Raw genomic sequence first — 14,557 nt, forward strand, 5'->3', positions numbered from 1 at the left:
GTGAAAGAGAAAAAGAAAAGAATTACTGTATATACTCGAGTATAAACCTAGTTTTTCAACACATTTTTTTGTGCTGAAAAAGCCCCCCCTTGGCTTATACTCGAGTCAGGGAAGGCTTAAAAAAAAAAGGAAAAAAAAACCCTCCATACTCACCTCCCAGCCGGCATCTGTGTCTCCAGTGGCGGTGCAGCAGGCTGCTTGAATTCTCTCCGCTGTGATCCCCCGCCATCCTCTTTGTTTGGCTCTGTCTTTCCCCGCTGTCAGTGCGCTATAAGTAAGCGCTGTGATTGGATCGAGCGCCAGCTGTGATTGGCTGGTGCTCAATCCAATCATAGCGCTTACTTACACAGCACTGACAGAGCCAAGCAGAGGATGGCAGGGGATGACAGCGGGGAGAATTCAAGCAGCCTGCCGCACAGACACAGACGCCGGCTGGGAGGTGAGTATGGGTTTTTTTTTTTTACCTAGTATATACTTGAGTATAGCTCGGCTTACACTCGAGTCAATAAGTTTTCCCAGTTTTTTGTGGTGAAACTTACTGTCTCGGCTTATACTCTGGTCGGCCAATACTCGAGTATATACGGTACACTACTTTTGCTATTGGAACATATGATTTTCATGTGCGTTCTCTCACAAAACACACTGCAATCACATTAAACAAAAACACAGGCTTACAACTGTAATGTTGGTCCTAGTTCCCTGAAATTCAATGCTGCAGTTTCCACATCAGTTACAGTATCAGGCAAGTGAATGAAGTCGCTGGGCGATCCCGCTCCATACAATGTGGGTGCAGGTTGTTTCGTACAGCTGACATCCGCCCGCAACAGCTCCGATAAGCTGTGTCGCTGTTAACCCTTTAAATGCCGCAGTCAATTCTGACAGTGGCATTTAAATGCCCTGACCGATGTTAGAGGGTCCAGCACTGCCCCCCCCACGATAAGACTGTGCGTTGCCGTGCGGTTGCAATGGCAGCTGGGGGCCTTCTGAAAGGCCCCAGGGCTATCGTTACAAATTCCCTATCGATAGAGCGCTCTGATCGCTCCTGCAGCATAATGTAATGCTATGGCATTACTAATATCTATAGATTTTTATCTCTGGGGACTAAAGGTAAAAATAATTAGTAAAACTTCTTTAAACGTATTTAAAAAAAATAATAAAAGTTTAAAAAAAAAAACAAAAAAAACCCAACAACCCTTTTGCCATAGTTATAGTAAAGTAATCTAAACAAAAATACATATATTTGGTATTGCTGCGTCCGTAAGTCCGATCTATCATAGTTACACATTATTTAGCCCGCACGATGAATGTCGTCAGAAACTAAAAATACAGAACGCCAGAATTGCTGAAGAAAGAAGATCCGGCCACGATGGAGGAGACCAGCGCTGGAGCCGGAGAGGTAAGAAACTGTCTTTTCCTCTCAATGTCCGCAGGCACGCACAGATATCACTGCGGGATTCAGCAGTGAAATCCGTGCATGCAAGTAGACATTGGGCCTTAGTGTAAACACAAAAATGTTATAGTTTTGGGAATACGCAGTTAATCTAAAGCTACTAAAAAAATGGTACATCGACTCTAAAAATACAATATCATGTAAATGCAAGTCCCCAAATGAATATCTCAAACTAATAAATTAGACCTCGAAGACTGGCAACACTTTAAAGTTCCAGAAATTTAATAACGCCCTATTTACAGTATACAGGATAGATTGCATGAATCACTGCAGCCAATAACAATGTTCTTCTACCGATAACCTCAAGACAGTTGCCTATACAAACTCAAAGTAAGCATCATAACTTCAGGGTCTCCCGATTTAATATCAAGTGCCTTCAAGAAACAGTCTAATGCTTCTTTCAAGTGTCCACCATCTCTAAGCTCCTTGCCACGTTTCACCAGTATGGAGTAGTCGTCTTGACTATGACCATGAGTTTCAGTTTTTATTTCTGGGGCCAGGTAGTCGACTTGCTCATCAGATAGCAGCTCCACTTCACCAGTCGACTCCTCTGTTATCTCTTCTTTCGAACATGATTTTACAACAAAGCTGTCAGGCTCATAGTCATCTACTGATGCTTGTGAACGGTCCTCCGGACCAAGAGACTCTCCGGCTGGCTCTTCTGTATTTTCATGTTCTTCATCAGCAGCTTCCTCGGCTTCATTTGCTAGCAATCCTTCCTCCAGTTCTGGGTCGCTGTCTTCATCATCAGTAATATTTTCTTGAATATCTGTTGCTTCTTCTACAGCGACCTCAATTAGCGATAGTCTAGATGCAGTAGACCTCCGCCTTCCTGAAGAGCTCATTTGAAGCTGTAGCTTGTCAGACAAACACTTCCCTAACTTTGGAGTTGAAGCGCTCACCACTTTGATTGAAGGACTGTTGAAAGGCGAGAGCTCTCCCTCATCACCCTCATTTAGAGACATTGAGCATTCTTCTTCACTCTCTGAATAGATTCTTCTGGCACCTTTACGCTTGGTGGAGTAGAAGATCTCCTCTTCATCACTCTGATCTGCATCAATTATACTAACATTAGTGTTATTGCCTTGACAAGAGTTTAGTACATCCATATCACTTGCAACATTTTCTATTCCTTCAGCATCGCCTTCAAGTTTGTCCTCCAAATTCTCCATGTCTACACTAGTATTCCTACTTTTTCTTTCGAGTTCCATAGAATGTTCAAACCCGTTTCCTTCTTGGCTCATATTTTCCATAGATTCCTCCAGCACTAGTAGAGTTTCCTTCACGGAGGCCATGGACTTTTCCATGAAACTTCCCATTTCATCTGGTGACTCAAAAAGTTGATCATTATCTCCTGAATCTTCCAGAATTAGACTAAAGTCACACTGTAATTGGGGCTTTGATAAAGGCAAGCTGGTGTCTTCTTTTAGACTTACATTGTTATCATCAAGGTATGGCTGTTCAAATTCTGCTTTGATGACGAGACTCGGCAAAGGGTTTGAACGTTTAATATTTAAACTATTAACTGGTGAGGTCGTTGAAATAATATTCTCCATTTCAGAACATCCATCTGATCGATAGCTTTTGTCTTCCTGCAAAATAAAAACATGATCAATTTACTCACTTAATCAGTATACGTCTAATCAGGGGCGGCAGCGGTTCAAGGAACTGGGGGAAAAGAGGGACCCTGATCAAGTTCCTCTGAACTGTAACAAAGTTCTGGGGATGTCGATACAACTAAATCAGGTGCAAGGAAGTAGTTTGGTCTCTGTCCTATCAGACGCAGGAGGCATAAATTACACAATTGTGCCACCTGCGTGTCTCTCCAGGACCCCGGCCTGAAAGAAGTCATGTGCTCAGGACCAGATGGAGAAGAAAAAGCCATTAGGAGGTCATACATGAGTGATTTTTTCCCCCTGTACAGTGAGGTGGGAAACAAATCACGGCATGTCCTGTCTTTGTGCGTGCTTTCGCATTGCATCTCCCATTGTTTACAATAGGGTGAGCGGCAGCATCTCACCATGTGCTAGGCGTATGCGATGCAAGGTCTCCCATTGAAAACAATGGAAGAAACTCCACCAACCTCCGCTGTGGTGGCAGATCGCTTCTTCCCCAAAGTGATGTGTGGCAGTTTTGAAACAAAAACGCCTCACATCCGCAGGAAAATTGCATGTTGGCGAGCGCGAAGTCAGGCGGTGATTCACCCGTGTGAAGTTAGTCTTACAAGACAATGAAAATCATCCAGCTTATTTTTCAAAATTGTGTGCTGCAATAGCACTGCATTTTTTGCTTACCAAGTTGGAAGATGCCTTTGTAAGTGGGATCGGAGCCGAAATGTCTTCTTCACTAGAATCATCAGATATCAAGTTGATTGCCTCATCTACGTGCTCTTTTGATAATTCTCTTTTAAATGGAACTGCCAAAGACTCGCCAAGTAACACTTTGGTCAGGTGACCGCTTCCATTCTTTGAGACGTCACAATTAAGAGGAGCAGAAAGTAGATCATCACCTCCATAACTGGTTATGTGAGAATTGGCATCATTCTCTGGTTCTTCCTCAACTAAAACCGAGGCGAGATTTTCATCATCAGAATCTTCTATCAGCAAACTGGTCATCTGACAACTTACATTTGCAATTTCACTATCAGAAAGATCTATAATTTCAGGAGGAGACACTTGTGGTTTGTTAGGAAGACGACTTTGTTTAGGTTTTTCAGGAAAAGTATTTTGTCTAAGCCATGCTCCTTCCGACCCTTCCTTTAGTAATTCCATATGTTGTCGATTCAGTTGAGATTCCATCTGTACAAGTTCGTGAGCCTTCTGAACCCTTTGTTCAATGTACTGACCTTCATGCTCATTTTCATATTCGTTTTCCTCTTCTTGGAAAGATCGGTTATGTGCATAGAGGAGGTCATGGTCAGAGATTCCAAAAATTGGCAAAGTGTACAAATAAGCTATATGCGCATCTAGATTGGTATCAGTTTTCCTTTGAGAAGAATGCAGATTCTGAAGCTGAATCTGGGTAGAAGAAGTCCGAGCATCTTCTAGAGAAAAGAGTTCCTTCAATTCCTGCTTTGAGAAATAACGGAAAGGGTTTTTCTTATCACCAGTTGTTTGTCTTATTAAGGAGTCTTTGAAGATTTGCCTTCTATAGATTTTCTCCTCAACTGAGCCACAGGTAATGAGTCGATAGATTACTACATTTGCTTGCTGCCCTATTCGGTAGGCTCTGTCTACAGCTTGAGCATCAGTAGCTGGATTCCAACTAGGGTCGAAAATCACAACGCGGTCAGCTGAAGTCAACGTTAATCCAACACCTCCAACTTGTGTGGTCAGCAGCAGAACAGAGTAGCTGCTGTTGGTCTGGAACAAACGTATTCTTTTCTCTCGATCTAAGAGAGAAACTGTCCCATCGATTCGCATAACCTTGAAGCTTCTATTATTCAAGATGCGATCGATCATATCCAGCATTTTTCTCGACTGTGAGAAGACAAGAGTTCTGTGACCTTCTTCTTTGAGTTTACTAAGTAGCTCAATCAGAGTCGTCAGCTTCCCAGACTCCTCTATAAGAGTCTCATCAGAAAGGTGATCAAATTTTGTAACGGCTTCAATATCATGCTCTTCCGTGCCATCTCCCTCCAATCCGAGCTGAACACATGCTCTTGCAGACAGAAGTCTTGGATGATCACAGAGCTTCTTCAGAATAGTCAGTTCTGCTAGAGGAGACCTCGTTGTCATTAGCAACTCCTTGATTTGATCCAAAGATATAAACTTTCGATACACTTCTTCCTGAATGGATGATAAAAAGACCCATAATATGAAGTCGTTCTTTCTTGTAAGGGAAGGCATTGTAAGCGCATCACTATTTGACTCGGTTGTCTGCTGCCCGGAAACTTTTGGATGCTGAACATCATTCTTTGTACGCCTGAGAAAGTAAGGCTGAATAATCTTCATAAGGTTTTCAGATATCCTTAGTCCAAGAGCCTTTTCCCCTGGTGTGGCATCTTTCTCTCTAGCCCTAGTGATTGGATTTTCATACTCCATCTTAAAGGTCTTAGCCGTTCCCAAGAGGGTTCCTCGACAGGCGAAGTCATACAAGGCCCACATCTCACGTAGATTGTTTTGGATTGGTGTGCCGGTTAGAAGAATACGATTCTTGGCAGGAATTGCCGAACAAGACTTGGCAGTCTTTGTGGAGGAGGATTTAATTTTATGAGCCTCATCCAAAACCACGTAGTCCCATACAAACTCTCTTTCGCCGTATGTAGCAAGCTGTTGCCAGTTATTAATTAACATTTGATACGTAGTAATCAGAACCCCACCCTTTCTCTGAATTTTCTCGAGGTTTCTTGCTCGCTCCTTTTTGCTCGTGCCATGGAATTCAGTCACTCTCATGCCTGGCGTCCACTTTTCAAACTCTTTAACCCAATTACTAATTAGTGTCGTTGGCATGATCAATAACACATTATTGGTCAATTCGGCATCAAACATTCCAGAAAGGAAGGCAATGACCTGGATGGTCTTTCCAAGCCCCATGTCATCTGCCAATATACCACCTTTCCTTCCATCTCGGTGAAGGCTGTACATGAATGCAACGCCTTGTTTTTGGTGATCAAACAGCTTGCTGTATAGTTCCTTGTAGAGCATCAATCCGCTTCCTAATACATCGATGAATTCGTCATCTTGTTCGGACTGGAGATCAAGCTGTTGGAGGGCCTCTTCAAGCTTTGCTATGCGACCTTTTAACTTTTCACTGGGGTGTATAGTGTCTGCTCTCTGAAAATATTCTATTGACTTTGACAAGTTCCCATTCTTCGCTTCTTGCTTTGCTTTTTGAACATATCTGCAGAAAATAAAAACCGCAAAATTTTTAACAAAAATCACATCAATTTATCATTTTTACACTCAGTCATTAACACAACTATGGGTTTTCACTGCATCACAAAGGACATCCATCAGCAAGACCTATAACTGGTCTACACTGGTCATTAGAAGTAGAATCTGCTCAAGTTTTATAGAGAAAGAAAAATATAAACAAAAACTTTATTAACCAGTCCTGCAATATACAGTTATATAAAAAAATAGATATACTTTAACCCCTTAGTGACCCCCGATACGCCTTTTGACGGCCTCACTAGATGGGCCTTATTCCACACGACTGTCAGTGAATACATCAAGATGTGCAATTCTTTTTTAAAATGGGGTCATTTGTGGGGGTATCTATCATTCTGATACCTATGAGCCTTTGCAATCTTGACTTGGTGTAAGAAAACAAAATGTTAATGTTAAATTTGTAGGTCTCCTAAATGGTTAAAAAAAAACAAAACAAAACTAAAAGTTTTTCCAATGTGCTTCCAGAATAAAGGAAACAGATGGAAATATATATCTCATATATAAAAATTTGTACAGTATGTTTGCACATATTTGAGATATTGCAGTTGAAAATGTTAAAGACAATTTTTTCACAATTTTCACAATTTAGGCACTTTTAATAAGGTACACTATGTGGAGAAAAAACAATGTCAGAATCACTTGGATATGCAAAACCTTTTTGGAGTTATTCTATGTTAAAGTGACATATGTCAAATTTCCAAAATTTGGCTTGCTCATTAAGGTGCAAACAGGCTTGGTCACTAAGGGGTAAGGACTGGAATTTTATCTGCCATGCTGCTGCAATAGCCATGATCAGTCATACACCCCTAATGGATAATCTAGGCACAATTGTTTAGTTTTTTATGATCACAGCATCATAAATCTATGAGCTAGAGTACTGCAGGGGGTGCAAAATTTGACAATCACAATAAAACCGCATGGACAAAACCTAGAAAAGGTTGCATCATCAGCAAAAAAAAAAGAAGAAAGTGATGGTTCTTGAAAAGCAGTAGTGCAGAGACCGTCTATATACCTTTTAAGAGCCGTATTTTGACACATAGGACTTTTTATGCTGCATTGGTATAAGGTCAGCATGGATGTCTCCAGTAGGAGCAGGAGCTCGGCTGTCTAATGATAGCTGGCCTCCAGCACTAACAGCTGGAGGGGAGAGATCTCTGGTCCCAGCTGTTTAACCCTTTATATATATGCCAGGGTAAATGTGACCACAAGCATGTAAAAGGCTGACCGAGGATTTTGTAGCGTCACAGATTGAACCCCTACAATATGATTGAGAGGAGCCGATGGGTTGCTATGGCACCCGGAAGCTTGAAGAGGAGGTCCTCTAGGTCAGCCATCTACAGTGGCCTATGACACTGAGTCGGAGGCGGGGCCTTATAGGCCAATATCATACACTGCAAAGATGAAGTATTGCAGTGTATTATAGGAATGAGCATTTTTAATGAAATTAATGTCCCCTATGGGAACAAAAATTAAAAGTAGGAGAAAAAAAGAAAAAAGACAAAACCCCCTAATCTTGCACCCCTTAGGCCAGATTCACAGAACCGTATTTGTGCTCGAAACATTCGCCTGCACAATATGCAGAAAATAGAATTCATTCATTTTGATCGGTTTGTTCACATAAATGTACTATCCTATTTTGCTGCGCATTTATGCGGGAAAGAAAACATCTCAAACTAATCGGCCAGTTAAGGATCCGTCAGCATCGGTGCGTGCAAAAAGTATAGTAAAAAGAATGCGATTGTGCGCACAAATACACGACACCCGATGCACAAAAACGTGACACAAAACGCTTGCACTGGTGTGAATCTGGCCTAATAAAAGAGAATTACCACAAACTTCATATCGTCGCATTCCTAATGACGCTTGAAGAAAACAAATTATTTTACCCACATGGTGAACGCCATGAAAAAAATACGGCCAAAAGAGTTCATTTTGAATATTGTGGCGCCCAAGACAACAGAATAGAAAGCGAACAAATCATACGAAGAACCAAAAATGGTACTATTCAAAAAAAAAAAAAGATAGCAAAATATTTTTAAAAAGGCGAGGAGCAGGAGGTGCTGCAGCAGGCGCAGCTCTCGCATTGATTTCATTGGGGGTGAAGCCAAGTCTGCGTCCACACTGCTTCTGATATCTGGCGCTGGACAGCGGATCGGATGATCTGCTGATGGACGGGGGTCTTACGTGTTATACGGTTATTCCTAAGGGGCTTGAATTCTGCACCGGTTAACCTTTTAACGCTAAAGGGTGTACAGTTACGTCCTGCAGCGTTGGGGTGTGTATGGTGGGAGATCGGGAGGCGATTTCCCTCTATACATCGTGGCTGCCGGCTGTTTCTTCAAAGCTCTAATAAACCCCACTGCTAATCAGAGCTGTTAACCCTTTAAATGCCATTGTCAATTTTGACAGTGGCATTTAAATCCCCCGACCAATGTTCGGGGGTCCCATACAGCCCCCCCCCCCTGCGATGAGATCACAGGGAGCCGTGCGGGTGTCATGGCAGCCTTCTGAAAGGCCCCAGGGCTGTCATAGCAGAATGCCTACCAAGCCGTGCCTATGGCATAGTTTGGTAGAATGCCTGTCGGACCGCACCAAAAACGGAAAGAAAAAAAAAAGGGGGGGGGGGGGATGTCCTTCAGGGGTTAAAATCTGCGCCTCTTTAAACTGCCTGCACACAGCCAGGGCAGATTCCACATGCAGGATCCGACCCAGGGCCTGGCTAGAAACCCCAGCTTACCCGTCTGGATGCGATGGCTGGCACCCGTGTAGTACACATTACGCCGCACACGTGTAGTACACATTACGCCGCACACGTGTAGTACACATTACACCATGCCGTCGCTAGGTAACGATGCGGTTTCCGCAATGGTGATCGCGGAAGGACCGTGGATCAGACGGCTTCCATCAAGTTTAACGGAAGCTGCCTGCCCGGAATCCACACTGAAATAGAACATGCTGCGATTGTCTGCCTGCAGCCGGCCTTAACTACAACGTTCAATACTCACCTAGCTGGCGCTGGGTCCCTGCCGCTGCTCTCCGGGCGGGCTGCCAGCCACTTGTCAGCACCCATAGAGCATCTTTTGCTAGTGACGGGGTTTGAAGACCCCCCTAAGGCAAGAGATTGCTCTGATTGGCTGAGTGCAACGGCTCAGCCAGTCAGAACCAGCACTGGATGCACCAATCACAGCCATGCATTGAATGGTTGTGATGGGTTCATTGAGCGCTGGCTCTGATTGGCTGAGGTAGGATCAATCAGGGCAATCTGACACCCAGCCATCTAGTCAGAGTAATACTAATATATATATATGTATACACATGTATTATCACCCCCAGAGCTGAAGCCCCATGTACACCTCAGGCAGCGCCTCTAGCGGCCGGCACACACAGGGCGCCCCGTCCTACTCACCGCTCATACTTCTCGGCCAGCTCCCTGTCCCCGGACATAAGGCTGCCGTCTGCAGACCCCCGGGAGCCTCTTTCTTCGGTCTCCATACTGAAGACCGTGACAAGAACCTGGCAGCCGGGCGACAACACAGCAGAGCCCGCAGGACGGCGAGCCGCGGTGCCGCCGTTATTTCGAATCCGCTTCCCAGAAAGCACTGCGGTGGGCGGGACATCCGGGTCTGTGTCACTCCGCTCTGCTGATTTGCCGCTGTCGGGCCTGACAGGAACCGCTGTACACACACGGCCGTAGCCCGACAGGGGGCGCTGTACACACACGGCCGTAGCCCGACAGGGGGCGCTGTACACACACGGGAGAGCTAGCTCTCACCTCTAGGACATAGCCCCCTCCTAACCAGATGTCACCCGTGTGCCGCCTCCATGGCCGGCTGCAGGGCTCCGTCACATGACAGTATGCGTCTCTTCATTCTGGGGCGCGTTCACAGGAGCGTGCGGTAAAACGCTTTATGTATACGGCCGCTAGCACAAACCGCTGTGTGGGTCAGGCAGTGTCTTACAGCAGAAGTGGCCCTATGGCCGGCTGCACAGAGTCGGGTTGGATCCTGCAGCGGAATCTGCCCCGTGCCGGCCGGTGACCCCGCGTACCTGTCCGCCATCTTCATATCTGCGCTGCGGATGTGCCGGCCGGTGACCCTGCGTACCTGTCCGCCATCTTCATATCTGCGCTGCGGATGTGCCGGCCGGTGACCCTGCGTACCTGTCCGCCATCTTCATATCTGTGCTGCGGATGTGCCGGCCGGTGACCCAGCGTACCTGTCCGCCATCTTCATATCTGTGCTGTGGATGTGCCGGCTGGTGACCCCGCGTATCTGTCCGCCGTCTTCATATCTGCGCTGCGGATGTGTCGGCCGGTGACCCTGCGTACCTGTCCGCCATCTTCATATCTGCGCTGCGGATGTGCCGGCCGGTGACCCCGCGTACCTGTCCGCCGTCTTCATATCTGTGCTGCGGATGTGCCGGCCGGTGACCCTGCGTACCTGTCCGCCGTCTTCATATCTGTGCTGCGGATGTGCCGGCCGGTGACCCAGCGTACCTGTCCGCCATCTTCATATCTGTGCTGTGGATGTGCCGGCTGGTGACCCCGCGTATCTGTCCGCCGTCTTCATATCTGCGCTGCGGATGTGTCGGCCGGTGACCCTGCGTACCTGTCCGCCATCTTCATATCTGCGCTGCGGATGTGCCGGCCGGTGACCCCGCGTACCTGTCCGCCGTCTTCATATCTGGCTGCGGATGTGCCGGCCGGTGACCCTGCGTACCTGTCCGCCGTCTTCATTTCTGCGCTGCGGATGTGCCAGCTGGTGACCCTGCGTACCTGTCCGCCGTCTTCATATCTGCGCTGCGGATGTGCCGGCTGGTGACCCTGCGTACCTGTCCGCCATCTTCATATCTGTGCTGCGGATGTGCCGGCTGATGACCCCGCGTACCTGTCCGCCATCTTCATATCTGTGCTGCGGATGTGCCGGCTGATGACCCCGCGTACCTGTCCGCCGTCTTCATATCTGGCTGCGGATGTGCCGGCCGGTGACCCTGCGTACCTGTCCGCCGTCTTCATTTCTGCGCTGCGGATGTGCCAGCTGGTGACCCTGCGTACCTGTCCGCCATCTTCATATCTGCGCTGCGGATGTGCCGGCTGGTGACCCTGCGTACCTGTCCGCCATCTTCATATCTGCGCTGCGGATGTGCCGGCTGGTGACCCCGCGTACCTGTCCGCCATCTTCATATCTGCGCTGTGGATGTGCCGGCCGGTGACCCTGCGTACCTGTCCGCCGTCTTCATATCTGCGCTGCGGATGTGCCGGCCAGTGACCCCAGCGTACCTGTCCGCCGTCTTCATATCTGCACTGCGGATGTGCCGGCCGTCGGTCATGCGCAGTACAGATTATGCTGCGCCATCGCTAGGCGCATCCTTTCTGCAATTATAATCGCGGAAGGGCGAACACCATTCACTTCAATGGTAGCCGTCCACACGGGCGCCGCATACAATCGCAGCATGCTGCCACTTCCTGTCTGCGAGCGAAAAATCACAATTTCCGCTCTTGTTAAGGAAATGACATTTTGCATAGCTGCTATGGGCGGTATTTGCTGCGGAATATAAAGGCATGCGGCCACGCCGGATTCCGCAATGCAATTCTGTCCGTGTGCAGGCAGCCTATGGCCGCCTGCAGACGGGCGGGTCGGACCCGGCAGCGAGAATTCTCGCTGCGGGAGCCGACCCGAGTGCCTGCAGGGACCAGCGCGTACTCACCCGCGGCTCCGGCTGTTTGATGTGCCGGGCAGCCGGTGCATGCGCAGACCGGAGCCGGTGGCGGGTGAGTGACGTTTCTGTGCCTGTGAGCCCCGCACAGAAATAGAGCATGCCGCGGTTTGTTTGCCGCGTGGCCAAACCGCGGTCGTCTGCATAGGATTGCGTTTGCTAACGCAATCCTATGCAGGCTTCCAGCGGGGGAAATCCCGCCGCGGAATTTCCGCTTGTGTGCAGGCAGCCTGTGGCAGCGAAATGATACTGCACATGACGGCGTATCTCGTGCGCACTCCACCTGTTTTACGTTTTGTCTATATTTCCCGTGCCGTCGCTCCGCAGCGCTCCGCATACACGCCCGTACAGAACAAGGGGCTTTCACAAGCGTAAATACACGGCAAAATAAAACCTGCTGCGCTCTTTTTGGTGCGTGCGTAATTCACAATTCCAAGGCGCTAACGTGAGCGGGACTGCGTAAGAAATGTAATTAATTGCCCGCAAGTTACCACGTATCACACGGGCATACAGCACACGCGTAATACGTGGTAATCATACACTCGTGGGAGTCCGGCCTTAACGAAACGTTTTACCGCTGTGTGAACGGGCATATCGCCATATTTTTTGCGTATGAACTAGTGATTTTTTTCAGACTATTCGCAGTCTGCGCTACTGGCCGCGAGTAAAAGATTGGACGATCCGTGAGAACGAAGCCATTAACGTCAATAGCTTCGCTTTGTCGGGTTTTGCAGTCAGGGTTTGCGCAAAACCATCCACGTGTCTAAGCCCTCAGGGCAGTTTCAGACAATAATCATGGCCACATAACGGGCCAAAATTCCGTGCCGCTGAGCCACGTTGCGCCTACGCTCGTCTGAAACCGCCCTCAGGCTCCATCGCGCGTAGAACAGGCTGCGTTCTTCCTTACATGCGTATTACGCGCAATGCAAATACACAAGTGCGAATGGATCAAAGAAGATCAACGTACTTTCATGGACTCCGCGTGTAATGTGCAATTAAATCACGCACGTGCGAATAACCCCGAAGGGCTCTTCTACAATTGCGCATGCCAAATACGAACATATGAACAAACCTTTTGGAAATCAATGGGTTCCATTTTCTGCATACCGTGCGCAAATAAATTCACTGGGCCGTATACTCTATATATAAATACAGTACATGGTATATACGCAATGTCCTCGCTAGGAGACCCAAACATTCACAATAACTTTTAACCCCTTAATGACTAGGGATTTTTTTTTGTTTTTCATCATTAATAATAATCTCTATTTGTATAGCGCCAACGTATTCCGTAGCGCTATCGAGGCCCTTAGGGAACACGAAAATTACACGAACACGAAAATTACAAAAGTGACATATGGTATTCAATTATTTACTCTCGTTTTTGGCCGCAGCTCCCTGCGACAGCGTGTTTTAGTGCACCCCATCATTGTGATGGGTGATGACGTGAGCTAAACGGCCAAAGATAGAGCAGACGGCGCTCGAAAATCGCAGCGCTGGAAAGCGCCGGCCAGCGGCGCAATCAAATGCGTGTCTGCGAGGCCCCGTTTCAATCGAAGCGTTATACCGCGATTACTGCGACGTTCAAAACGCTGCGTTCATCACGGTAAAAATCACCTGCGTGCGGGCGGCCTAACTGTTATTAGCTCTGCCCGATGTAGTTGTGGTTAATCAACAACTGCTCATCAGCGATACATTGTTGTAGAGGAGTAATGGCCCGTTTACACGTAACAATCTTCGCTCGAAATGCGTTCAAATGAATGCAATGTGAGCGATCATCGTGTGGTGTAAATGTAAAAAAAAAAATCGCTTACTGTTCGTCCGCAAGTCAGCATAAAAAACTATCGGTGGCTTCCCGTCTTTGTGTACAAATGCTCCATGCTCAGCGCTTTGCTTAGGCCCCCTGTCCACGGGCAAATCACGCCGTCTGAAGCTTTCCATAGCATTGCTATGGAAAGCACCGGCCCTGTGTCCACCAGCGGAGAATCATTGCGATTCTCCGCTCACGGCCGGCAATTCGCAGCATGCTGTGAATTGCCGTGATTCTCCGCGGTCAGCCTATCTGTCAGATAGGCTGACAGCGGAGATCCGTCTGCTGGCTCCTGCTCCTGGGCGGCAGAGATCCGCCGCAGGATACCGCAACGGCCGTGGGCAGGGGGCCTTAGAAGGTGAGGCTCTGAGTGGGAACCCAGCGATGAAGTCTGTGTGTTTAAACGCTCTACACGAATGCTAACGACCTCGTGGTGATGTCAGCGCTCAGGCAGTGAAGTAGCCGACTGTCGCCCTGTGTAAAAGGGTTTAAGCAGAATGACACATCTCTGGTGTGATGAATGTTCTCCCTGCATTCCGTCATGATAAGTACAAGAGCAGAAGGCGGCCGCACCCTCCCCCTGCTGTGGCTCAGTAGAGAAGGCGAGGAGCTGCGTGTACTAATTCTACCTCCTATCACCGGTTTGAATCTGGAACGAGATGATAGTCATGGCGGTTGTTGCATTATTAC

The 14,557-nt window shown here is 47.5% G+C and overlaps 1 protein-coding gene across 1 annotated transcript; it reads right to left on the reverse strand.

The window, feature by feature from the left end:
- Positions 1 to 1,654: 1,654 nt before the first annotated feature.
- On the reverse strand, positions 1,655 to 9,925 carry ERCC6L (ERCC excision repair 6 like, spindle assembly checkpoint helicase). Its single transcript, XM_066580950.1, has 3 exons — positions 9,749 to 9,925; positions 3,745 to 6,292; positions 1,655 to 3,042 (listed from the first exon to the last, which is right to left on the reverse strand). The coding sequence occupies exons 1-3, from the start codon at positions 9,832 to 9,834 to the stop codon at positions 1,753 to 1,755; spliced, it is 3,924 nt and encodes a 1,307-aa protein (XP_066437047.1). The 5' UTR covers positions 9,835 to 9,925; the 3' UTR covers positions 1,655 to 1,752.
- Positions 9,926 to 14,557: the final 4,632 nt, after the last annotated feature.

This window comes from Eleutherodactylus coqui, chromosome 10 (genome assembly GCF_035609145.1).
Source record: "Eleutherodactylus coqui strain aEleCoq1 chromosome 10, aEleCoq1.hap1, whole genome shotgun sequence".
In the NCBI taxonomy this organism is placed as follows: Eukaryota; Metazoa; Chordata; class Amphibia; order Anura; family Eleutherodactylidae; genus Eleutherodactylus; species Eleutherodactylus coqui.

Bases quoted from the DNA above. Each gene is read 5' to 3' on its own strand.
- ERCC6L (XM_066580950.1), bottom strand. From the start codon at position 9,834: ATGGAGACCGAAGAAAGAGGCTCCCGGGGGTCTGCAGACGGCAGCCTT. The intron at 6,293-9,748 runs GTGAGTAGGACG...TATTTTCTGCAG, and splicing joins CTGGCCGAGAAGTATGAGCG to ATATGTTCAAAAAGCAAAGC. The intron at 3,043-3,744 runs GTAAGCAAAAAA...TTTATTTTGCAG, and splicing joins CAAAGGCATCTTCCAACTTG to GAAGACAAAAGCTATCGATC.